This window comes from Marmota monax, unplaced genomic scaffold, assembly GCF_021218885.2.
Source record: "Marmota monax isolate L192 unplaced genomic scaffold, Marmota_monax_Labrador192_F-V1.1 WCK01_AAM20220418_F8-fsc00015, whole genome shotgun sequence".
In the NCBI taxonomy this organism is placed as follows: domain Eukaryota; kingdom Metazoa; phylum Chordata; class Mammalia; order Rodentia; family Sciuridae; genus Marmota; species Marmota monax.
This window is the reverse complement of record NW_026692194.1, coordinates 23,077,895-23,105,853: the sequence shown is the minus strand read 5'-3', so window position 1 is coordinate 23,105,853 and position 27,959 is coordinate 23,077,895. Positions and strand designations below refer to the sequence as shown.

Sequence of the window (27,959 nt, the reverse complement as noted above, 5' to 3'; positions counted from 1 at the left end):
TAGACAAGGGTGAGCTGCTTCTTTATTCTTTGTTGAAATGACCACAAGCATAAGAGTTTGAGAGCCCAAGAGTAGTCTTCAAGGTTTCTCTGGGAAATGATCAGGAACGTGTGGAGCAGCCAGTTAATTCCCTAGCTACTGATATCAGGTTAATGACAAGATTTCAGATACAAAACCAGTGGAAACATCTGTCCCTCCAGCCCTCCCAGACTGGCCATAGCCAGCCAAGATAAAAATCTGATAATTCCCAGTCAACAGTGATGAGAACACCCACTGTGTAGACCTGGTAGGATTCTAGAGATAACATGTAAACATGTTCTGATACATGCTGTGGTACAGAGTACCTGCTAGTGTGAAATATTTTTACTATTACATAACTGCTTTTATTTCATTTCAAATAAGGAAAGGAGGAGTGCTCTCCTCTGCCAACAAGCTGGGCTTTGTTGGGTCCCTCTCAGAATTATTCTCCCATGGTCATCACCAAATTACCCCAGCAATCCCTGACTTCAAACCAACTCGGCCTTAGAACAAAAAAGAAGTATTAGGTTGGCAACTCTCCATCAGGTGTGGGCTACATAGATGCCTAACTAGGTAATTAATTCAGGATCACAAAAACCACATTTGGGGCTGAATGGCTGCAAAACCAACCAGGGAATTTCCTGTTCTCTTCAGGATAGAACTTTGGATATGGAATTGACTTCTTTACTCGTCTTCCTGCAGAGCCCTTTCTCCATGCTTCTAGCAGGGCTTTTTTAGGGTTGGATAGTTTTCTCTCAGAGAAACAAATTACATTTGAAAGCGCTGCTCTTCTGCCATAAGAAATGGCCATATTGAACTCTTTCCTCTCTAACCTGTGCCTTTAGACCTTCAATAAAATTCTGTGACGACTCCCCTGAAAAGTATTTTTAAAAATTCACAGGCCCTAAAAGTTTATATACTATGATTCAAACTAAGGTGGATGGGGCTGTGATCTCAAGATAACCGTGGGTAACACTCTGAAAGTCTAAATTAAAAATGGCAAGCCCATCAAGATAGGAGACCAGCAGCAAAATGTATGCAAGAGTGCCACCTGCTGGGTATCTGAGGAAGACGACTGGGCTGGGCTTGGAAAGGCAGAAAACCTTTAAGGTTTCTAGATTAAATCATTGAAATGGATAGTGTCTGCTGGCATCTTAAATGAGAATCTTGTTACTGCCACCAAGCACATGATGGTAAACAGTGTAAGCATAAAAATGGAAAAATCATTTGGTTTGGCTCTCCTTTCCCTGTGTTCCTTCTAACAACCAAACTACAGGCTTTCACAGGGTGGCAAAATCAGGTTCCCTAACATTAGCACATATTTTGGGGAAAGATAGAAGGGACTCTCTACGACTCTTTTAATAATTAGGATGGAATGTGTACCACTTCAGGACTTACACGTACAGATAATAAAAATAAATTATTTGCAGGAGGTTGATCCTTTCTTAATTCTCTCAGGATCCAACATTTGGAACATCTTTTTGTTTTGTTAAAATGGAATAAAATTTAGAAATCTGACCAAATGGGCTATTTTCCAACTAATCCATCCCTACATACAGTACTCCCCCCCCCAAAAAAAAGAAAAAACAAAAAGGAGGGGGGAGTTATGTGTATATTAGAACTCAATTCTATGTAGTCAATTCACATAGAGGGCGGCTATGGCTGGACATTAGCAGTCCTGGGGGACAGAAAAGGCTAATTCAGGCCTGCAGGTGGCCTGCACCTGGGGACAGAATAAATATTCAGTGTGGTAGCCTCACTTCCTACAGTAGCTGCAATAAACTAGGCTGCCTTGAATGAGTGAACTGAAGAAAAATCTCCCCTGTAGGAAATGACAGAAACCTAGACTTACAGCCATGGGGGAGGTATGAAGGGAAAACAGTTGAATTTGTTTGACGTGTTTCTGCAAGCCCAGACTCACGGAAATGGGGCAGGCATGAAGGGAAAATAGTTGAATTCATGTTTGACATGTTTCTTGCAGATTTAGAGGAATACTGGGGATTGAACCTAGGGCCTTATGCGTGCTAGGCAAGCACTTTACACTAAGCTACATACCCCAGCCCTTAAAAAAAAAGTTATTCTTTTATTTTTATTTTGAGATAGGGTCTTGCTAAATTGCTGAGGCTGGCTTCAAACTTGCCATCCTCCTGCCTCTGCCTCCAGAGTGGCTGGGTGAGCACCAATGTACCCAGAGGCAAAAGCTGCTTCTGTTCTTAGGAGTTAGCTGACTGGCTTCTGCAGGAAGGATTGTGGCTCTGAGCACAAGGGGGCTTCTCCTTCCTTTCCTTCCAGAAAGGCCAGCAGCCTCAGGCCAGCTAATGTCCTTTCTTCCTGAATGCGCAGTCTGGTGAACTCCACTGTCTTCAAAAACTCAGCAGTGGGTGGAAGTTCTCTGAAGAGCTGAGAGAGGTGGTGGCGCTGCTCTGACACTGTCCTCTGCAGGTGACATAGCCTCTCAGAGCTAGAGGGAGGCCACCTAGACTTGCAAAGATGGAAGAGGTGTCTGTAGAGGTATTTCACAAAAGTTAGGGTCTCAGCCCAAAAGTTGACTTCTGCTTTTTCAAACAGGTAGTCTTCTTCCTCCTGTATCAAATGAAAACACCCAAAGTCAACCTTACGGGGAACGTTGATGAATCCCAGTCAGACCAAGCAGTGCCCTGCCAGATACAAGAGGTATGTCCCTTCTCCCACCCGACAGAGGGCCCACTCCCACCTGTCAACACCCACACCCTCACCACTTGCAGCCTTGAAGGTCACTGTCTATTTTCACTCCTTGTACTTCTCTACCACAGAGGAATTTTCCCCCCAGACTTAATGTGACCTTTGATAAAGATGTGTTTGTAGTTCAAAGCCAAGATATTTTGGGGGCCTGATGCTGCTGAAAAGGAGACCTCCACAAGGGAGTAGGCCCTAGACCTTAAGGAACATGGAGAAATCAGAAGAGGGAGGAAGGTATCTCTTAGCTGCAGACAAAAGGACAAGGAATTACCAAGCTCAAGGCAGCAGCCTCTGAGTATGAGACCTGATTTCTAAAATGCTGCAGATTTTCAAGGTCATTTTATCACAAACACTTTATCACGGTCTCCACATTTCCCGTAAACAGGCTGCTTTTTGAACTCTTGGCCTGCTGTGGATGCCAAATTGGCCAGCAGAGTCAGACACTGGTGTCTGATGAATCTCCGTTCTCAGGATACTTTTACTGCGTGGCTGGGTCCTCAGTTTCCCACCTGAATCTGCACCACGCCCCCACCCACTAGGTGAATATTTTCTTTAAGCAGCAAGTTCCCTGGAAGGACCCCTAATTCTCTGGAAATGCTTCACCCCTAGATCTAACTGTGGGGAGCCCCACACTAACTCCAAGGCTGACTAATAAGCATGATTCATAATTATACTCTCAGCATCCAAGTAACTTCTTTCAAAGTTCCCTCACCAGCTTTCCAGAAGGCTTGCCACTGGAATGCCAAGAGTGAGTGCGGGAGTGTTCCCAGTGCCCCCAGCAGCACCAGCAGGCAATCTCCAGATCCGTCCCTGCTCTGCATTCAGCATTCAGAAGCACACTTCAGCAGCCAGCTCACTAGGCCCATTGAGCCTCTTAGCGCCAGTGGGTTTAGGACACGCAGGTCCACCTCCCGGTGCCCTCAGTCCCAAGGATTACCTGGTTTGTGCTCTCCACACAGCTCACAAGGTCATCACCCTCTCCTAATAGCCATCCCAGCAGGATGGGAAGTCCAGGAACCAGCTGGTCCCACTGCTGAAGCAGGTCACACAGGACAGCCAAGGCCAAGGTGAGAGCTATGGAGGCATCCACCTGGCAGAAGGCAAATTCTGCAGAGATGGGAGGAGAGAGCAATGAATGAACTGTTCGGGGCCACCATGGGGGATCCTTCAGGACTCTGAGAACATGAAGGGTCTCAGACAAAATCCCTGCCATCAGCTGGGCAAGGGAGTGGGTAGATGTGAATCCCCTCCTGAGTCCTACTGTCTACACTGCTAGAATGAGCCATAGTTGTACCCTGGCATCTCATGCCCCTATTCCCATGTGGACAGAATTAGTTCCACCTGCAGAACTAGACATTTCTATAAACAGATGGCTGTGTTCCAATAAAACTTGTTTATAGACATTGAAATATGAATTTCATGTGTGACAAAATATTATTCTTTTGATCTTTTTCAACTATTTAAAAATGTAAAAACCAGCCAGGTACAGTGATGCACGCCTATAATCCCACCTATTTGGGAAGTTGAGGCAGGAAGATAACAAGTTCAAGGCCAGCACAAGCAACTTAACAAGACCCTGTCTCAAAATAAAAATAAAAAGGGGGCTATAGCTCAGTGATGGTAGAGTACCTCTGGGGTCAATTCCTTGTACTATAAACAAAAAAGAAGAAAAAAAGTAAAAACCATATATAGTTCAGGGGCCATTCAAAATCAGGTTATGGGTTTGATTTCACTCATAGTTTGCTGCTGTCTTGGAGTGAATTTGTGTTTCAGACCCTTGACTTCCTGGTTTCCTGAGGGCGGGGTGCTGAAAGAGTAGAATGGGGTGTAGAAGGAGGAAGTGAGGTCCCTTGTGAAAACCATCACTTACTTCACAGTTTGACCTCAGACAGTCCTAAATATGGAGTTGCAGGAGGCCGAATGTTGACACTTCCTCCAACTCTGCCTCTCCTGTCCCCCACTTGACAGTGGGCTCTGCAGATCCCTCCCATACCAATACCTGCCTTTCAGTCCAGACCTAAGCTCTTCCAGATCCACACTTCCAATCTTAGCACACAGTCCTGCCTCTGACCATCTGGCCTCCAACTAGACCTGCTCAGCACACAGGGAGAAAGCTGAGAGTTGGAGTAGAGAATAGATGAAGGCTTCCCCAGGGTATTGAACCAGGCTTACTGAGGTGGCCCTACCATGGGCCTATGATGTGTCAGGCCCTGATCAAGTGCTTGGTCTTCAATCCTTCCAACACCTATGTTGCTTTGTTGGTACTGGAGATTGAACCCAGGGATGCTTGACCAGTGAATGCTAGCTACATCCCTACCCCTTTCTGAAACAAGGTCTTTCCCAGGCTGGCCTCGAACTTGGAATCCTCCTGCCTCAGCCTCCCAATTAGCTGGGATTACAGGTGTGCACTATTGCATGTGTGTGTGTGTGTGTGTGTGTGTGTGTGTGTGAAAACACAGAGAGAGAGAGAGAGAGAGAGAGAGAGAGAGAGAGAGAGAGAGAGGTATGGATATTGAAGCTAGGGCCTTGTGCATGCTAGTCCAGTGTTTACCACTGAGCCACATCACCAGCCCCCAACATCTATAAACTGGGTATTAACATCTTTGCTTCACAGATGAGAAAGCAGGGTTCAGACAGGGTAACCCACTTGTGCAGCCATAGAACGCCAAGTGGCTATAAAGAAATCAGAATGGATAACAAGTTTCACGGAGCATGCAAAGCACAGACTTGGAGGATCCGCATCAACATTCCAGAGATGCAGGTTTTTATGGTGAGATAAACAGAGTGGGTGACCATCAGGCAGGCTCAGGACTACTTAGAATTCACAGAGCAGAGCCTAGATTCATGGAGGCAGCTAAAAGGATGGATATCACTGTCCTCAGAGCCCTTTAGTGGTCTTTCTCCACGTTTCTTGCTCTGCAGCAATCCCTGGAAACAGGATTTAAACTGGGAAATAGGAAAACAGGAAGGAGGGGGTGGGGAAGAGGGGGCAAAAATGCATTTTGGCTGTAGGTTTGAACCATGTGTTGGTCAGCCTTTTCCTACAATCTAATCTCCATTTTGATCTCTAGCTGATGGCCTGTGTAGTTTTCAACGGGTTGAGAATCTGCATGGAGAGGACCTCTTTCAGACCTCCAAAGAACTAAAACTAGAGTTCAATAGAGAGCAGATGCTGAAAACATACCTGCTTATGGCTATGGATACAAGAAAATCTTTTTTTTTTTTTTTGGCACTCGGAGTTGAACCCAGGGGCGCTTAACCATTGAGCCACAACCCCAGCCCTTTTTTTTATATTTTATTTAGAGGCAGGATCTTGCTGAGTTGCTTAGGGCCTCACTAAGATGCTGAAGCTGGCTTTGAACTCACGATCCTCCTGCCTCAGCCTCCCAGGTTGCTGGATTACAGGCGTGCGCATGGCGCCTGGCAGGAAATCTTTCCTTTATCCCACTTGATTTAGTTTCAGCACTGGCATGGAGACTGGCACAAAGAAGGCATTCAATAAATAGTAACTGGTATTATTCTTGATAATAAGAATGCTTTCCTCCTACTGGATCTTCACTTGCTTCTACTGCCCCATCCCTATTTAGCCAGGGAGGAAGTGCTGATATGGGCAGGTTGGGAGCAGGTGCAAGTATGTATTGTTGGCGGTGGTGCTGCGTGAATCCACCTCAAGGCACAAACTACCCCTACCTATCCTGCAGGAAGGCGAGGGGAGAGCTGCCCTACCCAGACACGATGAAGGTGTATTTGCCTTGATCACTTTTAGTCATTAAAAAAACAAAACAAAACAAAACAGCCGTCAGCTGGGGGGTGTATTCTGAAAAAAGTCCACAGTATTGTGGAACCAGCAGTAGGTCAGCTGATTTTGAGATCTTCCAGAAAATTCTACCCTCTGACTCACCCCTCCCACACTTTCCTCCCCCCCCCCCCTTAAGGCAAGGACTGAAAGCTCTTCAGGGAAAAAAAAAAAAGTTTCACCCACCAGAAAAATCAGTGCCTGCAACTCAGGCGACATTCCCACTGGGTACAGAAGGAACACATAACGGTGACCAGAAATGCCACCAGGAAGGCCAGGCTGCCACGCTAGCCCCTCTTGACAGGACAGTGTTCTTCACCATTTTGTCATAAATCGTGTGTAGGGAGGGGCAGGAGAAGGCAGCTGGGGTGATGGTGCCGAAGTGGATTAAAATTAGCCAAGCACAACCATGCAAGAGGAGGAGGGAATGAGGTGGGACTGGTTGGCTTGAGATCACCTGCTTGAAGGGCCAGGTGCATCCCACAAGCTTCCTTGTTTACAGCCTTGTCCAGGACTAAGACAGCTCAGTAGAATAGCCTAGACCTCTATTGGCAAGTGCCCTGTGAAGGGAGGTGAAGAGGAGGGCGAGGGACTTTCACTTACACATGCACTCCCCCAGAGAAACAAAACAAGCAGCCAAGCAACACTTGTGTTTCAAGAATTGGCTACGGTGGGGCGTGGTGGCACACTCCTGTAATCCCGAAGGCTCCGGAGGCTGAGACAAGAGGATCACAAGTTTAGAGCCAGCCTCAGCAAAAGCAAGGCCCTAATCAACTCAGTGAGACCCTGTCTCTAAATAAAATACAAAAAAATGGCTGGGGATGTGGCTCAGTACCCCACCCCACCCCACCCTCCCACAAAAAAAAAAACCTCAAAAAAACAAAGAATTGGCTATGTGTCCAAAATAGCCAAAACAATCCAGGAAAAAAATGGAGGCTTCACACATTTCCTGATTTCAAAACTTACCACAAAGCTTTGGGAATCAAGAAAGTATAGTGTTGTTTTTGTTTTGTTTTGTTTTGTTTCAGTGTGGTGCTGGGAATCAAACCCAGGGTCTTGAGCATTCTAAGCATGCTCTTCACCAGCACCCCAGCTTGACAGTGTGGCATCGGCAGGGGGATGGACAGTACAGATGAACAGAATGGAGAGGACAGACATGTAGATCAATGGAACAGAGAGTCGAGAAGCAAATTCACATTTACAAATAATGTTTTGTTTTTTTTAATTACTGGGGATTTAAAGTGGGCTCAGTTAGTAGAGTGCTTGCCTTGCATGAACAAGGCCCTGGGTTCAATCCTCAGCACCACAAAAAAAGGAAGAAAGGATTAAACCAGGGGCACTCTAGCACTGAGCTACACCCCCCCAACCCTTTGTAAAGTTTTTATTTTGATTCGGGGTCTTGCTAAGTTGCCCAGGTTGGCCTTAAACTTGCAGTCTTCCTGTTTCAACCTATCGGCTTGGTCAACTGATTTCTGACAAGGGTGCCAAAAAAGTGAATTAGGGGAGATCACTTTTTTTAACCAGTGGTGCTGGGACACTGGATATGTACAAAAAATGATGCTGGCCTGGTGCAGTGGCGCACACCTGTAATCCCAGCGACTCAGGAGGCTGAGGCAGGAGGAGTGCAATTGACCTACAGTCCTGCTAGCAAGTCGTCAGTCTCAAAAAATAAAAAGGACAGGAGCACCTCGGGGACAGAGCTCTTGCCCAGTGTGCGTGAGGTCCTATGTTCAATCCCCAGTACTGCAGGGGGGAGAACATCTGATTCTAAGGACATGTGGAGATGCTCTTAGACTAAGGCCATTGGTCAGGTCTCCTTCCCAATCCTTCCCAAGGGAGGTCAAGTCAGCACAGTCAACGGTGAGAGAGTGGTGATGGGCTGAATCCTCTCTGCCCCCAGCTCTGGAGAATCCCAATTTAGTGGAAAATCCCTAGCTTCAGGGTCTGGCCAGGGAGTAGGGTGGCCCTGCCAGCACCATGCACCCATCAGTCCAAGCTTTTATCTACCCACTGTATTTACTGGTCACCTGCTGTGTGGGGATACTGTGAGAAACAGAAGGAAAATCCTGGTCCCTTTCCTCAGAGAGTGAACAATTTAGTCAGAGGCACGCTGACACATAGGAAGTGTCAGGAAACAGTTCAAGATGGTGCGTGACAGAGACTAATTATACCATTAGGAGTGGTAATGAAAGGACAGAAAAGGAAACAAAAACGAAAACAAACTCAAGAAGTGGGAGAGGGAGGAGGCAGTGCTTCATGGAGGGGACACAGCCTGGCAGGGTACTGGAGGCCCAGCACAGCCCAGAGGTCCCGCAGCAAGGACACGGGATCTGCACATGGAGAGGAGTATTTGCGGGGCGGGGCTGCTGGCTGGGGGCGCGGACAGGCTGGGGCAGGCCTGGAGGCAAAGAGGGATCAAATCTGAGCATCACTCTGCCTGCTTCTTCGTCAGCAGAGTATCTTAGGTTTCAGTGGGACCTTTCCAGACGACCCCGTAATTTCTAGTCTACTCCATAGGCTTTCTCACTTCCCCTGGGCAGGGCACGAACTTGCATTTTAATTAGCCATGGAAAACAAGCCTCTATTAGTTCCCCCTCCTAAGGATGTGGAAGCCCTTCTGTCCCCACTTCCCCTGCCCTTCACCCTTGAAGCCCAGGGTTGTCTGCTGGGGTCCTCGGGGCTAGGGTCCAGAGCTGGATTCCCAGGCAGCCCACCAGGGAATGCACTTCATGTCCGTACCATGAAATGCCCGTCGCAACCTCAAAAAGAACTCCCAGATGACCCATCCTAGAGACAAATGGCCCAGAAGAAGTTTGGTATCCTCAGTGGAGAAGGGTGGCCCTTCCGGCTTCCAAGAACTCAGCAGAAAGTTGGGGTGGGGGACTGTGTGTGGAGGGGATGGGTATTGGTCTTTGTTCTTTATCTGAATATTTTAAAAATGTCATCAGAGAATGTCTGTGCCAGTCAGAGGTCTCAAGGGCAGCCCCAGTCTCAGCATGCAGTGGGCCAAGTGCCCGGGTGTGCTGTACGAGGACTAGGCTCACCCACTTGATGCCGAAGTCTGTCCCTGGATGACAGCAAGCTCTCTCCCACTTCCCTCCTGGCTATGGTGTTAAGTGCCCAAGGGAACTCAAGACTTCAACTGGCCCAGGTAGACCCTCTTCCTCCTTCTTTTTGGATTTTAAGCACTGAAATCCACTATTTAAAATAAAGGGCATGAAAGGCAGAACCCAACCAAACACACAGGGTTTCTCAGACCTCAAGGGACCCATTAGAAGCATGCAGACAGGGGCACAATAGAATTGTTTGGTCTTCATACAAGTTTGGTACAGTTCATATGTTTGTCTGTTTTCAAAATTAGAAAATTTCTTATAAAAATCCACATTTATGCTATTTTTTCTTTCAGTTCTGGGAATTGAACCCAGGACCATCCTAGGCAAATGCTCTGCCACTGAGCTATACCTCCAGCCCTCAGCACCTTTTCAAATTTCAGAATGTTAGTCTAGTGTCCCTAGGTCTGTGCAGAGCAGAGCAGTGGCCGTGCCCTACAGTAGGTAGATGCACATTCAGTCTGGGAGGCCTACTTCTTGCCACCTCATTATACGCAGGTTTGTTCCTTTTCTTGGTCCCTTGAACTTGCGAGTTTGTGACCCCTACTCAAGGGTACTGAGGAAGGCGTCTGCTCTGCACCAGCCCCTTATCTTGATAGAGGAGAACACTGAGACCCTCACCAGGTCCTCCCTGCCAGCCCCTGCCCTCTCCCTCCAACTTTCTGGACTGGTTTATAGGCACCTCACCTCACCCCACCCTACCGCCGTCTAGCACCATAACAGCCCCTTCATTAAAGTCTCTTGCGGTGAGCAGCCTAGCAGGCGGGTGGATGAAACTCAGCATTCCCCAGGAAAGGGAGGCCAGGCCTTCACCTGGGCCAGATACGGAGAAGCTCATCTCTTTGCCTTCCTTTTCTTGGAAGGTGTCCTGTAGCTCACCCATCCCCAACAGCCCCTGGGTAGAGAGGTGAGGTGCAGCCACTTCTGCCAAACAGCTTGCTACCAAGCCCTTTCTGTGCAGAGGTGGGAATGTGTTTCCCAGTCTGAGGGAGGAGATTAAAAACACTATCATTTGAAACTTTAAAAATATTTTGGAAAAAAACCCTTTCAACTATTAGGAAATTTGCTTTTTCTTCATTTTCTTAGTTATTTTCAAATGGAACAAATGGCCTAGGTTCTGGAAAGTTCCTGTAGGCCTAGCTCCCAAAGGATGAGATTCCCCACAGATGTGGTTATATGCCATAAAATCTGTGCCTGTCTGATGTCAACATTTTTCCTGATTATGAAACCAGAACTACCCTAGAAATCCTTTGTTTTCATTTTAAAGACAAGATCATTTAAATTTTTTAAGTTAAAATAACTATAATTCAAAAAATGTGGGTCTACCTCAAATCACTGAGTAAGTAAATATATTTTTTTTCTAACTGATTTCAAAAATGGATACAGCCAATATGAATGAAAACAAATATACACTTCATAGAAGCTGAAAGTGTGCACTTCTTATCCCATAGGGCAATATTTCATGGAAAAGGGACTGATAAATTAAATTACAGCTGGTTAATAGTACACTTGGCTAAAAGCTTATAAAAATACTTCGATTTTTTTCACTTCCAGCCACACTGAGGAACAATGAATGGATTTAAACAACAATCATCTTCAAGTGACATTGCCTGCTAAAAAGCCCAGGTCCTCCCAGGGCTCACTGCCTGTGCAGCTCACCAGCTTTGAGCCCTGCGGGGTACTTCACCCCCCAGTTCTGAGTGCACTCATTGCCTGGAACACCAAGCACAGAGCTCTAGGGGGGGCTGCCCAGATCCCCCAACACACTGGAGGGACACGGAGGTGGTGGGAACAGAGGGTCCTAAAGTATAACTAAAAACCAGAAATTTTAATTAGAAACATTCAGGAAGATAATTTTTCTCTCCTGAGGACTTTACCACTACCATCTCCCAGCCTTATATAGAATCCAGAAAGTTCCCTTATAAGTACCACCAGGATTTTATAGCTTTAAATAGAATAAACACACTACACGAGTAAACCAAGGTACAGTCATGGGTCCCTTAATAAAATGGACATCTTCTCAGAAACGAATCTCTAGGCAATTCTGTTGCTGTGCAAAATTCATAATGTATTCACAAAAACTAAGATGGCTACAATATCACTAGGTGATATAATCTAAGAGCCACTGTCAGCTGTCACTGTCTGAAACATTGTTATGTGTTTTGTCACAAAGTGATTTTTTAAAGATGTATAAACAGTGCTCAAAATGTTAAGTGCCTACATTCTCAAAATTTCTGGGAATTTCTCTTCTCTTTTTTTGCTGGGGACTGAACCTGTGGCCTTGTACATGCTAGGCAAGCACTTTTACCATTGAGGTAAGAAATTTTCTATCTTTATTCCCAGGCCTGTCAAGGTCCTTCCTATCTGTCCCCTGTGACCAACATTCCCCAGTAACTGCTCTGGAATTATAGTCACTTCCCAAAGGCCTGGGAAACCACCTGTGGATATGGCCCAAGGCTGCTGAAAGTGGGGGCTAGGGTGAGGGAAGGGAGTGTGGGCAATACAATCCCCCCTCCTTTGGGGCAGTACTGGGAATTTAACCAGGTCTCATAAAATTGCTGAGCCTGGCCTCCAATTTACAATCCTCCTGCCCCAGCCTCCTGAGTCACTGGAATTATTGGTGGACACCCCCACACCTAGCCAAAAACCTCTCTCTCTTTCAAGAACAAGCCATGGAAGAGAGAACAGAGGCTGGAGGGCAGCCAGACTGGGTTTTCAGCCCGTTGAACAGGGGGAAAGAACAAACTGCTGCAGAATGGCTTAAATTGGGTGCTAAGAAGAGCCTGAGTCTTCAGCATTGTCAGGCTCTGTGCCCATCAAGTTGAAAAGCTTTGCTCTCCTAGTACTGCCCTTGGCAGCATTGAGGGGGGTGCGGTTGGAGGAGGAAAGAAGCAGGTTGTTTTTGACCTTGCCATGAATGTTACTAGTGAAAAATAATCAGCACAAAACTAAACAGACAATGGCAATAGCTCATGATAAAATTCACAATAACCAAAGAAGTCATTTTGTTAATAACACTAAAAATTGCAAATACTGACAACAATACCCAGGTCAAGTGTGACTTGGTGGAAATAAACACACACAAAAAAATAAAACTGACAAAGTCTAAAACTGGGCATGGAAAAATTCTTTCTTTTTTTTTTTTTTTTTGTCATTGGGGATTAAACCCAGAGGTACTTCATCACTGAGCAACATCCCCAGCCTCTTTAAAAAAATTATTTATTTTGACACAGGGCCTCACTAAGTTGCTGAGGCTGGTCTTGAACTTGTGATCCTCCTGCCTTAGCCTCCTGAGTTGCTGGGATTACAGGTGAGTGCCACCAGGCCTGGCAGTCAAATTCTTATTGACTAAAAATTTTAGTCAATTCTTTTTTTTTTTTTAATATTTTTTTAGTTATACATGGACGCAATATCTTTATTTTTTTTATTTATTTTTACGTGGTACTGTGGAGTCGAACCCAGGGTCTCACACGTGCGAGATGAGCGCTCTATCGCTGAGCCACAACCCCAGTCCTAAAAATTTTAGTCAATTCTTATTGACCAAAAATAAAATCTTCTTCTTATTAAATTTATACATAAAGGAGTCGCTACTTAAGAAAATAAGGGAGAACCTGAGAAAGGTTTAGCTGCTCCCTTTAGAACATGGATCAAGGAACTAAGTTGGCCTGATGGAGTTTCACTGAAAAAGAATTTCTTGATGAAAAGTAGTTGCACCAAAAAAAAAAAAAAAAAGAGAAGAAAAAGAAAAGTAGTTGCACCACCCTCCAGGTCACAATGGCAAGGTCAGCCACACCGCAGTCATCTTGAAATGTCTGTGGCCTGAAGATAGGAAAGGAGGTGAGCCCCACGTGTGAGCGGCCCATGCTGGAGCAGAAGCCGCCTGTCCCCTCAGCCCTGTCCCTCTCCTCTGGGCTTCCCAGTCCTGCATTCCTTCACCCCTTGGCAGTGGGCGCAGCACCATGGCACTCTCTGGAGCCCTCTGAAGCCTCTGCTGTCTTCTGGTTTGCCTTCACCCCTCAGCGGTATCTCCTCCTCTGCCCTCTCTTCTGTGTTCACGGTTCCCTGTCCTGATGACAGAACACCCGACACACTCTCTGCTCCACCCCCATTGCCACTACCTTGGTTCATCCTCTTAATTCTTCCTTTATAAACCACAGCGGCCTTCACAGCAGCCTCCTGGCTTCAAGTCTTGTCTTTCTTGACTCCGAGCTCTCCCCTGCCCTGTGGTAAGGGTGGCCTGTGAAAGCAACTCTGACCTGATTGTGCCCCGGTTTAGAAGCCCTCAGTGGCCCACAAAGCCCAAATATCCTTCCTTTTTAGCATGAAAGCCTCTTTCTGCCTGGTCCCCTGTTGTCACAGGAATAATTAAGATCATAGTTCTTTGCCAGGCATGGTGGCACACGCCTATAATCCCAGCAGCTCTGGAGGCCAAGGCAGAAGGATCCGAGTTCAAAGCCAGCCTCAGCAACGGTGAGGCACTAAGCAACTCAGTGAGACCCTGTCTCTAAATAAAATACAAAATAGGGCTGGGGATGTAGCTCAGTGGTTGAGTATCCCTGAATTCAATCCCAAATTAAAAAAAAAAAAAAAAAAAAAAAGATCACAGCTCTCTGGAATCAACTCCCCCTTCACTGGTAGACTGCTGTTCTAGCCACGGGCACTTGGGGTACATATCTTCTTTTCATCCTGGGCTGTTGAGCCCCTGTCTCGCTGAATTTGTACCCCTGCCTCTAGTCAAATCTTTTCTAGTGGCCCTGAATCTTCTCAGTGCTTTCTCACCCATATCCAGATCATGTTTCCACTGATTACGAAGATCTCCTTAGTGACCTTATTCATTTTCAGAGACTCCTGGTAGCTCAGCCTTATTCTTTCAGTTTCTTTCTAGATCTAGCAGAGGATATTCAGGGGTGCAGGGAGGGGGTGGTTAGTAAATGCCTGCTATTCCTTGTCAGAACAGACCTAGGGCATAACTCCAGCTCTGCATAGTGGCACACCTGTAATCCCAGCAACTCAGGAGGCTGAGGCAGGAGCATCGCAAGTTCAAGGCCAGCCTGGGGACCACTTAGTGAGACTCTCTTTCAAAATAGAAAGGGCTGAGGGGCTAGGGTTATGGCTCAGTGGTAGAACGCTCGACTTGTACGTGCCAGGCTCTGGGTTCGATCCTCAACACCACATATAAATAAATAAAATAAAGTTATTGTGTCCAACTACAACTACAAAAAATAATTTTTTTTTTAAATTAGAAAGGGCTGAGAGTGGGCACAGTGGTACATGCCTGTAATCCCACTGACTTGGGAGGCTGAGGCAGGAGGACTGCAAGTTCAAGGCCAGCCTCAGAATTTAGTGAGACCCTAAGCAACTTAGAGACCCTGTCTCAAATTTTTTTTTTTAAAAAGGGCTGGGGATGACGCTTAGTGTTAAAGTGCTCCTGGGTTCAATCCCTAGTATTTCTTCCTCTCCCCAAAAGGCTGAGGATGTAGCTCCGTGGTAGAGTGCCTGGGTTCAATCCCCAGTACTCCCCCACATGCACACAAGCAAGCTCCCAAAAGACATAGTCCTCAAAGACCAACCCTAAGAAGGAGTAGGTGGGTGGAGAGATGAAGGGGTTAAAAAAAGAATGAGGGCAGGAGGTACAGCTCAGTGGTACAGCACTTGCTTAGCAGGCATGAGACTCTGGGTTCAATCCCCAGCACTGCAAAAAGGTAAAGGAAAAAAAAAGTGAGGCCTGGGCTCACACAAGGACAAGATGCTGAGGAGGGGGATGACTAGGTGGTCTGTGGGGCCATCAGGTAGGGAACTGCTGCTTCCTGTACCTCTTCACGTGCAGTAATAAAGCAGGACAGTTCACTTCTGAAGTCACCTGCATGCCAGCCTCGGTTGGAAGTAGAACTTGTGAAACAGAGGAGTGTGCAGGGAGCAGAGATGGGATCACAAAGCTGCAGAGAGCAATCTCTTCACCCAAATTGCACAGGCCCACTCATCTGGTTTCCATTTCCTTGCCGAGTCTGTTTTATAGTTGTGCTTTTTCATGAAAGCTTTTAAGGGAGGCTATTCCCTGACATCATGCGAAAAAAATGTTCAAATACAATTGCATTACAGAGCAGCGCTCTTGGAAAAGAAGGCAGCCACGAAGCTGGCTGGTGTCCTGTTTCCTCTCCTTTAAAGCCATTTGTTGCTCTCAGCTCTCAAAGAGAAGTCCCTGATCCCAGCTTTCCTGGTCCCTCTCTCTGTCGGAGGGGCACTGAGCTGAGAAATACTGCAGAACGTGTGTTCCCCAGACAGGGGGAAGTGGTGGGGCCTTTGGGAAGCTGAGTGCAGCCCGGCACCCGCCCACAGCCCTGATCCAGCCTGTCGGCCACACATCCTTAAGCTCAAGAGAGGTGAAAGGGACTCCTTCCCTCAGCTTTCTCAGCAGCCGACCCTAAACCCTACCTCAGGCCTTATTCAGACTTGTCCTCAGGCTCAGAGGAGAGTTTTTCTTAAAAGCTAGTATGGCCAGGACTACGAAGGGGTTGGGAGTGTGGCTCAGTGATAGAGCACAGGCTTAGAATGTGTGAGGTCCTGGGTTCATCCCTAGCACCAAAAAACTCCAAAAACCTATTATGTGAAATAGTTCTTTTCAATCAAAATTTGTTCTTTGGTGAGCATATTCTTCTTCTTTTCCAACCTTCAAGTGTTTCTTCTTCCTGGTAGAAGCCACCATGCTCCTGACTTTCCAGTTGAGGCTGTCGCTTGTTGTCCTCAGTCTCTGCCAGGCACAGTCCAGCACACTCCTGTGGCAGACAGCCTCTCCCCTTAACTTGACATTCTCATCCTTTGAAATCCATCTTAATTTCCCATTCCTGTTTAAGCTGAGCTACAGGTGGGGCCTTCTCAATGACTCAGTCACCCCCCCCCCCGCCCCCGTCAGTGACGTCAACTTCACAAAGACGTCCCTGCCATTATCTGGTTTCACTCTTTTTCAGCCTCCTCAACTCCAACACTCTCCCGTCTCCAATTTCGCTGCACTCCCAATAACCATTCTGAGGTCCGAGAACTTGTCATTACTTATAATCATCTTAACTCCGGTTCCCAAATTCTGTTTTGTCATTGCTTTGACGTGAACATCCTCAGTATCACCACTATTTATCGAGCTCTTATGTGCGAGGTACGATCGTAAGTGCTTCAAGTGTATTAATTACAATGACCTTTTAAAGTAGATTTTATGAGCCTCATTTTATAAATGAGGCACAACAGAGATGCGGGCTAGGATCTGGGATAGTTTACTCACCATGGCTCCCGCTGCACAGGGCCCCTCTCACATCCCTAATATCACTAACCTTCTGCCCCTTCCACCAAATGCCCTTCCGCATGACCCTGACCACATCCTAGACCTCGCTCCTCTCCCTGGCCATCACTTGTCTCTCTCTACACACCCCGGGCTCCCAGGGCTATGATACTTTTCTTAGCCCCCAAAGCCCTGGTGGGCCTGATCTGCTAGCAGGCTCAGCAGTGCTCTGTCACCACCTGTCCCCATTCCATTCTACTGTTCTATTCTAGTTTAATCTCGGAGGGATTCTTGCTACCCCCTGGCAATTCTATCAGACTCTTCTTGTGTTTTTCAGTGGCTCCTCACTGGACTCTGGAACTGTTTCTCCCTGCTCTGGACCCTGGTCCTTAGCGCTCATTGTGACTGGTAAGCTTGTCTTCTACAGAGGACACCCGACAGGAGCTCAAGCTTCCGTCCTTCCTGACTTCAACATGTCTCCAATGATTCCTTTGAAACATTCACTGAAAGGCGGGGCAGCATCTAGGAGGCGCTGTTTTAGGGCAGTTGGGGTGGGGTGGGGCGTGGAGCCTGAAGATACCTGAGAAAAGGGAACTGTGGCTGGACAAAGGCCAGAGAAGGCCGAGGTGCTGCCTGAAGGGTGTGCGGAGGCACAGGAGCAACTTTTTACACATGTGCTGAGGAGGGAGGCTGAGAAGTCGGCTGAGCTAACATGCTGGTCTTTTATTTGGGCACCACCTGCTTTTATTTATTTATTTAAAAAATACCTTTATTTTACTTATTTATTTTTTATGTGGTGCTGAGAATCGAACCCAGTGACTCGCACATGCTAGGCAAGCGCTCTACCAAAGGAGCCACAAACACAGCCCACCACCTGCTTTTAAACTCCAGGAAGCTGGCCTCTAAACTGCTGTACCCAATCTTCTCTCAGCTCTCTCTGGGGAACTCTTCTTGGTCCTCATCCTCTGTGACCTGGTTTTTGCCAGTACTTGGAACAACTGACCCACCTCCTCCCTTGAGAGTCTTTCCCTTTGTGGGTTTCCAAGAAATGGGACCTCTTGGCTTTCCTGGTGGATCTTCATTACTTCTTTTGCTAGCTTCCCTTCCACACCATTCCCATGGCCTACCAAGAATGATCCCCACCCTCCAAACTGTCCACGTATGTCTCTTTTCATTCACTCATTCTATATATTAATTAAGGCCTACCATATGCCAAGCACATGGCAGCTATTAAACTACAGTTGAATTAATGTTAATGCACAGCTCTGATCATGTTTCTTATTTGTTAAAAAATCTTTATGGGTTCTCTAATGCAAATGATATCCAGATTCTTTGGCCTGGCATTTCAGGTTTTAGCGGACATCTGTTATTTCTGCTGCTGAGCTTTCATTCCCCCTCCTTTGGATAGCTGGACCCAGTTTCCCCCTGGAGAAGGCAGCCTCTCCCCACCTTTCAGTCCATGTGTTTTGGGTGGGCTAACCCTACTCCCACTCCAGGAGTAGGAGTACCTGCCCCAGGTACCTGCCCCAGGTTTGAGCCAATCGGGGCATCATATTCCTTGCCTCTGAGATTAGTTCAAGGAATGGGCCTGAAACCCAGCTACTTAAAAAATGAAGATGTAAAGGCCAGGGCTGCCGCACCTATCTTGAACTTGATGGGAAATGTGAGCTTATCTGAAAACAGAGCCAACCTAGGAGCAGCAGGGAGAAATGGCAAGAAACCAGGTCTTTGGGATACTATGGGACCCTTGAATTATGCCATGTCTGAAGCCAGCCCTAGCCCAGGATTCTCAGTTACATGCCCCTTTGTGCTGAAGTAGGTTGGGGTAGACTTCCTTCCATTTGTATCTAGGAAAATCCTGCTTGGGGTTAGCTCACCAAAACACATGGACTGAAAGGTGGGGAGAGGCTGCCTTCTCCAGGGGGAAGCTGGGTCCAGCTATCCAAGGGAGGGTGAATGGAAGCTCAGCAGCAGAAACCACAGATGTTCACTAAAACCTGAAATGCCAGGCCAAAGAATCTGGATATCATTTGCATAAGAGAACCCATAAAGATTTTAACAAATAAGAAATACAATCAGAGCTATGCATTAACATTAATTCAACTACAGTTTAAAATCCCAGGCCCTCCATTTCCCACCCAGCTTCGTCTCACTCTTTTCTACTCACACACCCAATACTTGTGCCATTCTAATTTACTCCTTTCCTGAAAAGGCCTCAAATTTTCTGCAATGCTCTCATCTTTCCCATGATTGGCCTCTGAAATTCTGCCCATTCTTTAAGGCTTGGCTCTAATGAACTTTCCTCTAGGTGGCCATTCTTCTCCAATGTCCCACCATGCCAAGCGTTTATTGGACAAATGAACTGAATAAACACAGACACAGTGAACTTGGATCCTGGGTTCCTCCAACCGGATGCAGGGGCTTGGGCCTCTGGCACACATGGTCCTCAGGGCCTGGACCTGTGTCTGCATCCTCCCAAAGGTCAAAACCCTTGCTTTCCATCCCACTGGTATCATTTCCCAGACAGCTTTCCTTGGGATGACGGTTTTTAGGCCAGATATTTAAAATAAAACGTAAAGTCCTAAACCTCAAAGTTAACGAAGGCGAGTGAGGGATTTGGCCATTAAATAAGTATGGGTGATTTGGGGTTAAACAACAGGAGGAAAAAAAAAAAAGAAAAAGAAAAGCTCAGGGAGGTGGGGAGAGGGAAACATTATATGTAGCCTTTCTCCGACGCACTCACAAAACAGGCACCGCACACAGGGAAGCAACACATTCCTCCCTGAAAGCATGTTTAGGTTTAAGGTAGGTGCAGGTTATTTTATATACACATATAAATATCCTATCTTTTGTTCAAGGTGCCTATTTGCTCTCCGCAGGGACTATTATGAACACAGAAAACTGTTCATTGTTAAATATGGCATGCTAAGTGGTTTTGCTTTCTGGCAAATCTCCAAACCATAATTATTAGGGGACTAGAGCTGCTGAGGAATTCTTGGGTTACAGGAGGCTTTGATCCTTCCTGCCTTCTTCCCTCCACATGAACTTCCACGGGTGTGGCTGATTCCCATTGTTCTCACTGCTGTGGTGTTGCTGTGAGGGTGAAGGATTGAACAGAACTGCAAGGTGACAAGGGACTTGGGCCCCCCAGCCACCGCTGAGAGAACAGTCTGGCTGAATCTCTCTGCCTTCTGGAGCCCTAAATGGCTGTAACCAAGGGAACACACAATCTCAGTTCAAGTATCGGAGCTGGAATGCTGTGGCCTCTCATACTCAGTTTTCCACATGCTCTGAGAAGCTCAGGTTCTTAGCCCCCCTCATCACCAGTTTCCAGCTGGGGCTAAACCTCTGTACTAACTGGCTGGCAGGACCTCGCTGGGCCAAAGGCGAGGGCTCTAGTGGATGTGGCATGCTGTTTCATTCCCCTCAGAGGTGACAGAGCAGATCCAAATTCTTTGGGCAACTACAGCCATTTGGCAAGCATAGCCCTCAAATTCATGTGGCTACCTCCTTTACAGGTTAAGATACTTCACCTCAGTCACAAACCATTAGGTCAAACTTTTTTGGGGGGCAGTACTTGGGATTGAATCCAGGGCCTCCTACATACTAGGCAAGTGTTCTATCACTGAGCTACATCCCTAGCCCTTTTGATTCTTCCATGTTATTTTGAGACAGGGTCTTGTTAAGTTGTCCAGGCTGGCCTTAAACTTGCCATTTTCCTCCCTCAATCTCCTGAGTGGCTGGAATTAGACACATGTGCCATCCAGCTAACAGTCTACTTTTTGACATTTGTTTTTATTTCTTATTATAGATATTCTGTGAGATAATTCATTACCCCCCATTTTATAGATGACAAGACTGAGACTAAGAGAGTGAAATCAATTGGTTCAGGATGGAGGTGACTCCTGGTTGCCAGATCAGTATCCTCTTCTCCATGATAGAAAACACCTCCCTGGCTATGGAAAAGGTCCCTCTATTGGTGGGAGACAGAGAAACAAAGGCAGAGAAATGGGAGAACAGAGAGACATCAGAATTCCTCAAGGCAGCCATTAGAAACCAGAAGTTCTAATGTAGAGGAAGAGCATAGAATTGTCCAAACTCTACCTGTTTGGGGGAGGGAGCCAGAATGAAGTGTCAGCTGTCCCTGGGAAGAGCAGAGACTGAAAGTAGAAGGCCACGGGAGCCCTAGTCCTTGGCCCCAAACCATGCTTCCCTCTATTAGAGCTGCTTCTGGCTGGTGAGTCAGGTGACCAATCATGATGTGGAGAGAGGTGGACGGCCCCGAGTCGGCCTGGTCCAATCCTAACAGGCCAGGCATCGGGCAGTGCAGGAGACTTCTGAGCCCTCTTCTTTGATTGGGTCAATTTAGTGGGATCCCCGTCTGGCCCCCACCTCAATCTACCCTACTCCCCACTTTCTCCAACGGTATCTATTCTAGAAAGATGAGCATGAGTTTGTTCCAGATATGGGAGACTTTTCTTCCCACTCAAGGTGAAGGTCAATGAGTCACATGGCTAAAAATGAATTCAAGGTCACGTTTCAAAAAAAAGCAAAACACACACAAAAAGTTAAATTCCCCTGCTATTTAAATTGTAGCAAGGAACACAAAACCTTATTTAGTAATTATAACCAACATTCAAATATGTAAACTTTAATTACATGTTCTGAACCAGTGAGAGCAAAATGAGGAAAAAGGAGGAGAAGTGAGGGTGGGGGGAAGCCACAGACTAACCGAGAACTCCAGAGGCAGGAGCGAGGCCCAAGCTCAGAACCAAGAAGACAAGTGAGGGGGGCAAAGGGCAGGCATGGGGGGCTGGGAGATCCTGGGACTTCGCGCCCCAGTCGTACCCTGGACAGTGCTTATTAGTGGAAAACTACTGCTTACAACTCCTCCTGATCTTTATCCTCAACCTTCAGATGCTCCCAGGGAACAGGAGAGTCAGGACAGCTCACCGGAGAAGGGCTGCTAGGCTAAATACAAGATGCTGAGTTCCCTTTGAATTTCAGATAAACAGCTAATAACTTTTAGCATAAGTATTCCCAATACTACCTGGGGCATGCTTATACTAATAAATTATTCAAAAATTTATTCATTGTTTATCTGAGATTCAAATGTAACTAGGTGCCTTGTGAATTTTCATTTGTTCAGTCTGGCAACCTTACACAGGAGATCAGACCATTCTTTGGATTACAGCCCCAGTGACCAGGCCAAACTCATATGGGGGCTGGTGGGGGGTAGGGGAATCAAGTTAAGGTGACTTTTAGAAATAAGTGAAGGAGCTAAGTGGGATGGAAAGCAGCAACCAGGGGACAGCAATCCTCACGATTTCCCCCAAGTCAGCTATTCTCTCAGCCTAGACTATTCTGGCCCCCTCTCCCTGCCAAGGGTTACAGAGACTAAAAACAGTAACCACCAAGGCTCAAGTTGGTCCTGTGTGGGACCCTTGGAAAATTCTGGATGTTTTGTGGTAGGAAGTGAGCTTGTGGGAGCATGAAGAAACCTGCATTGCCAAAATGAAACACCGTCCCTAAGTCCTAGGGTATTTAAAAAAGACTTAAACACAATCTTAACCGCTACAACTTTCTGAAGGACAGGACTGAGTCACTTCACCAGCCACGGTAGAGGGTATGAAGCTGCCCTTAGCTTGCAGCCATGGGTTCCCCCCAGCACTGGCTAAGCAGGACCCACAGTGAGGTCGACAGGGGTCACCACTACTTGCTAAGGGGCCAAAAGAAGCTGAGTTGAGGCTGCTGCTCCCAGTCAGTGGAGTTCTGGTCAGTGGATGCTGGCTGGGGAAACCTGGCAAGGTTACACACTGCAACAACTGGCCACATCTGAGACTGCATGTGATCATCTGTTCCCAGCCAGTCCCCACTACTGGCTCTGACTGCATGCCCAGCCAGCTCATGTACTTTTGCTCTGCCAGGACCCTGTAGGCAGCAGAAAGTAGAGTGCATAATAAAGCTTTCTAGACGTACAAAAAGTACTATTTATATATAACCTTCATTATGGCTAAAGTACAATCATTCCAAATATTCTGTTCTACTTTTTTTAGGCAATGATGAATACCTTTGCACATTTGTTCATATAGATTTTTTTAAAATATTATTTTTTAGTTTTAGGCGGATATAATATCTTTATTTTATTTTTATGTGGTGCTGAGGATTGAACCCAGTGCCTCACACATGCTAGGCAAGCACTCTACCACTTGAGCCACAACCCCAGCCCTCATATAGATTTAATCCATTTTTTTAACTGGTGCCTGGTGTGTGGACATCTAGGTTGTTCCTTCTTTTTCTGTTCTAAACAATATTGAAATGAATAACTTTATACATATATCTTTGCCCATGTGCACAAATATTTTTATAGGTGAAATTCCTAGAAGTGGAATTACTGGCTTAGTTGGTGTATACCTTTACAATTTCCATATATAACATTAAACGCTCTCTAACAAAAGACCAATTTAAAGTTCCACCTGGGTCTGATCACGCCTGCTCCTCCACAACTGTCACAATCCGCCAGAGTGCAATCTTTCAATTCTGAGTCAGTAGGATATGAGGAAATGGCAGGGCACTGCTATTCTTCTTGGCATTTCTTTATTAGTAGTAAAGATGAGCACTTTTTATATATGTACCGTTCAAGTCTATTTTCCCTGTATAAAGGACTTGGTTTTTTATATTTTGCCTCTTTTCCTATTATCACCACTTATTAATTTCTAAAGACTTCTTTGTATATTGTGGTTAACAATTTAACTGTCTAATATGTCACAAATATTTCTTTTGAGGACAGCATCTATTAAATATTTTTATTTTATTTTTTTGAGATGGGGGTCTGGCTGTTGCCTAGGCTCAAATTCCTAGGCTCAAGCCATCTTCCTGCCTCAGTGTCCTCAGTAGCTGGATTACAGATGTATTCCACTGCACTTAGTTCATCTACTTAACTATACATACGTGTGTGTGTGTCTATTTTTTATACCAGTGATTGAATCCAGGGGTGCTTAACCACTGAGTCACATCCCCAGCCCTTTTTAATACTTTTATTCAGAGAAAGGGCCTCACTAAGTTGCTTAGTCTGGCTTTGAACTCACAATCCTCCTGCTTCAGTCTCCTGAGCGTCATTACAGGAATGCACCACATTGTTCAATTCATTACTTAAATATTGATAGTGTTTCCAACGTTTGGGCTTCAAAGGAGTCTTTAATTTTTGCTTTGTCACTGGCATAATATATTTAGAAAATTGTGCTTACATAGCTAAGTGATATTTTTATTTATTTATTTTTTGTGGTGCTGGGGATGGAACCTAGGGCCTTGCCCATGTAAGGCAAATGCTCTACCACTGAGACACACCCCTAGTCCTTATTTTTACTTTAAATTTCTAGTGTGCTTGCAGTTTGCTGAAAAGGTGGCCTAGAAAGATTTCTATTTTATGGCATTAAAATTTTCTTGGTGATCTAAAATATGATCAATTTTTATAAATGTCAAGTGCCTATTTGAAATGAATAATTATACTTTGCTTATAGAGTAAAAGGTTTACACTTCTCCAAGCTTTTAAATAGGATATTCAAATCCTTTGTAACTTTATTTATGGTTGGTCTACTTGATCCTTTAAATTCTGAAAAGGGCAAGTTAAATTATCTTATTAATACTAGGATTTAATAATTTTTCCCAATATTTCTTCTAATGTTTGGGGGTAAATTTTGAAGTTATTTGTCCTGTTATAGGATTGGGACTCTTACAGCTTCTTTATGGATCATTCCCTCATCACTATTCAATGCTTCCCTTCCTACCCATCTTTATACTTTTTGTCTTACATTTTTGTTTAACTGATGTCCCTAGTGCCACCTATTATTATTTCACACATATGAATTGCTATATATTTTGGTTTTGGAGTGTCCTTCCCACTGCTTTCCAGAATGAGAGGTATATAATCTTGAGAGCTCATGGGAGGACCTGGAATAAATGTGCACTCCTCTTAGGAATGTGACATTAAACCTTATTGACACCCTTACTGTGAGGTACTGACAATCATTAAAAATTACCACCTTGAAAAATTCTAACACACCAAGACCTCATGGGTCATCATATGTCCACTATGGTAGTCAAGCCAGCTTCTCTAAAGAACTGCTAGTAGGAAGGGACACCTTAAACTTTTAGACTTCACTTTCCACAGAGTCCTGCTTCCAGCCTAATGGAGCAGTTAGACCTTAATGATTCTGAAACTCACTACATGGCTGATGGATCTTGTCTAGCAAGTGTATTCCCTGTGAGGGTTGTGCATGCTTTTTTCTCCCTTTTATGGGGGGCTGGTGCTGGAGAATTGAATCAAGGGCCTCACATATGCTAGGCAAAACTGTCTATCACTGAGCCAGGCCACTCTCTCCCTCTCTAAGCATTATGAATCTATGGAGAGTCCTCTTGGTATGGCAAGAAACTGTGATTTGTGAAATCATACTTTAATCATTCCCTTACTTCCTGCCATATGCAATACCATTTCTTCCTTCTTTTCGTTTTCATTTGCCTGGAATGGTTTTAAGTGTCTCTTTATTCCCAATGACTGCATATTACGTAAGGTCTATCTCTTGTATCAAAGTGATGTACAGCTGGATGTGTCCCTTCAGTCCTTAGCAAGAGCACTGTAGGTAATGTGTCCAGCCCAAAAGACCACATTTCTTTGCACATCCTGCAGCTCAGTATGACCGTGTTATTAAGTGAGAGCTAAATATAGTTTCATGGAACTTTGAGAGGGTTAAAGCTCTTTGCTGTTCTCCTTCCTTCTTATCGTCAAAAAGAAGGCACAGCTAATGCTTCTGTTGGCCACCTGGGACCAAGAGGCCACCTTGAAGATGAAACCACATACCAGGACAGTAAGGCACAAAGACAGAAGCAGCCTGGGCCCTCATGACTGAGAGCTACCAGCCAGCCTGGCTCTTCTACTGTGTCTAAATCACGGTTTGACTTTTCTGTTACATGAAGACATCTGGATTCCCAGAAGAGACATCAGATTTTTTTTTTTTAATTTTAAAACTCAATCTAAAAGTTATTGTCTTCTTTTCTTTTACTTTCCTAAAAAGTATGAATTCCTAATTACAGGTATATTAGTGATTATTTGAAAATGCTAAATAAAGCCAGGCACGGTGGCTTTTTAGTTTTTGTCCCTCCTGGGTTCAATCCCAGTACTAGCAAACAAACATCTATTATGATCACATGAAACTTGAGGAAAAAAAACAAAGCTAAACAAGCATATTTGAACAGTTGTTTCCCAAGAGCATCCTTTAGGATCTTACCACTTCCAGCAGGGTCCCTTGACCAGCTGTATCAGCATTACCTGGGAGTTTGTAAGAAATGCAGAATCTCATGCCCTATTAGGCCCAAGGAGTCAGAATCTCATTTTGACACGGTTCTCGGGTGATCTGTGTACATTCTCAAGTGTGAAAATTCTTGCTATAGGGGGTGCTCATGTCCCCTCCCTGACAAGAACCTCTGAAGGCCCCAACAGAGAGGGAAGCTGTTGGTGGGACAGCCTTGGCCTCTGACCATCTATCTGGCTCTCACCTGTCTAGCGTTTTAGTTTTTGTTCCCCTCACCCCCATTTTCTAGTTTTCACCCTGGACTACTTACAGGACCCCTAGGAGCCCACCCAACAGCCATACCTTCTTTCCCAGTTTTGTTCTAGGAGCTGATGCACCCAGCTCTAGGCGATGTGTCTGGCCCCATCTCATTATCTGTTGTAGGTCTATTTCCATAGTTCAGGTGGCCACATTCCCTGACATGGTCACAAAGGCATCAGTGATACATGCTGAGGGCTTGGGGGGACATTTTTTATTCCTAGATAAAATGAACCTAGTGATTAGAAAAAATATGTCCTTGCCCCTTCCTAATAACTAAAATGTTGGCATGATATCTGAGGTTCAACAGCCACCTTGTAACCATGAGGACAGGCATGAGGTCAAAAATCCAACATGCAGAGGATGAGAGATGGGGGTGGGGAAAAAGGGTGGAGTCCTTGACTGAGTCTGTTTATCTCCCCCCAATTCCTTCTTTCTCTTCCCACCTGCTCCAAATTCACTCTCCCTTCATCTCTCCTTTAGCTGGTGTAACACGGAATTGAGGTATATATCTGGCCTATTAGCTACAATATACTATATTCTTATAGTAACAGCTCAGTTAAGGCTTTCATTATAAATATCACTCTTGTCTTCCCAAATCTCCCTACCCACCAAATCCACCATTCTAAAATAAGAACAGTGGGTTTTAGTTCTCTGAGACTCTGAAATTATTTTCCCTCATGGATAAGAGCCAGCCTGCCCGTGACAGGCAAATCCACCCTTGTTTATGTCCCCACTCCTCAGGTGCCTGGCCCTGAATCCAGTAGGCTATGTCATGGCACCTTGCCTATTGGGGACTAATTTTTTAAAAAATTCCTGTGGTTTCTAGGGAGTGGATGTTGTGAAATGGAGTGAAGAGAACTTGAAGTCTGAAATTTGGTGAACTTTTCCCTACCCCTCACATGTGAATAATGACTTGCTGATAGATGCAGCTTTTTCAAAGACAAAAAACAATCTTAAGATTTATGGACAAGTCTGTTCAAAGAGACCCAGTGCTGTTTGTAGCCAAGGTGGAGAGGGCAGGAGATTCCTAGATCTATTCTGGGCTGGGAGGGAAGGGAGGAGCCTGGAGCAAAGAGAAGGCCAGAGGCCCCAGCAGGGACTGGAGGGGCTGGGAAGGCAGGCAGGAGGCCCAGGTTAGATTTCTTAGGCCCATTCAGAGTGTCACAGTAAAGTGAATGTGACAACGACAACCCACCCGCTGTGGTGGCTGTGAATCAGACAAGGAACCGGCCCTGCAGGCACTATGTTCCCAGTGCTGCATACACGTGCTGTATACACCTGTGCAGGTGCTGAGGGAAGGTGGGGGCTGGGGCAATGGTATGTGCAGGGCTGAAGGAACATTTTATCTTAAATTGCGAATTCTGCTTCTAGGAATCCTGAGCCCTCACTGTGTGCTTGGGAAGGCACCAGAAAAATATTCCTGCCAGATTCTCAAGAGTCAA

General features: G+C 45.7%; 1 protein-coding gene across 1 annotated transcript in view; it reads right to left on the bottom strand.

Annotated features, from left to right (window-relative positions):
* Window positions 1-4: 4 nt before the first annotated feature.
* The window catches only part of Thada (THADA armadillo repeat containing), a 318,367-nt gene continuing 290,412 nt past the window's right edge, over window positions 5-27,959 (bottom strand). The window contains exons 37-38 of the mRNA XM_046425124.2: window positions 3,674-3,843; window positions 5-2,601 (exon numbers count right to left, since the gene is read on the bottom strand). Of these exons, the coding sequence (XP_046281080.2) occupies window positions 2,239-2,601; window positions 3,674-3,843 (533 nt within the window). The 3' untranslated portion in view covers window positions 5-2,238. The remainder of the gene's footprint in view (window positions 2,602-3,673; window positions 3,844-27,959) is intronic.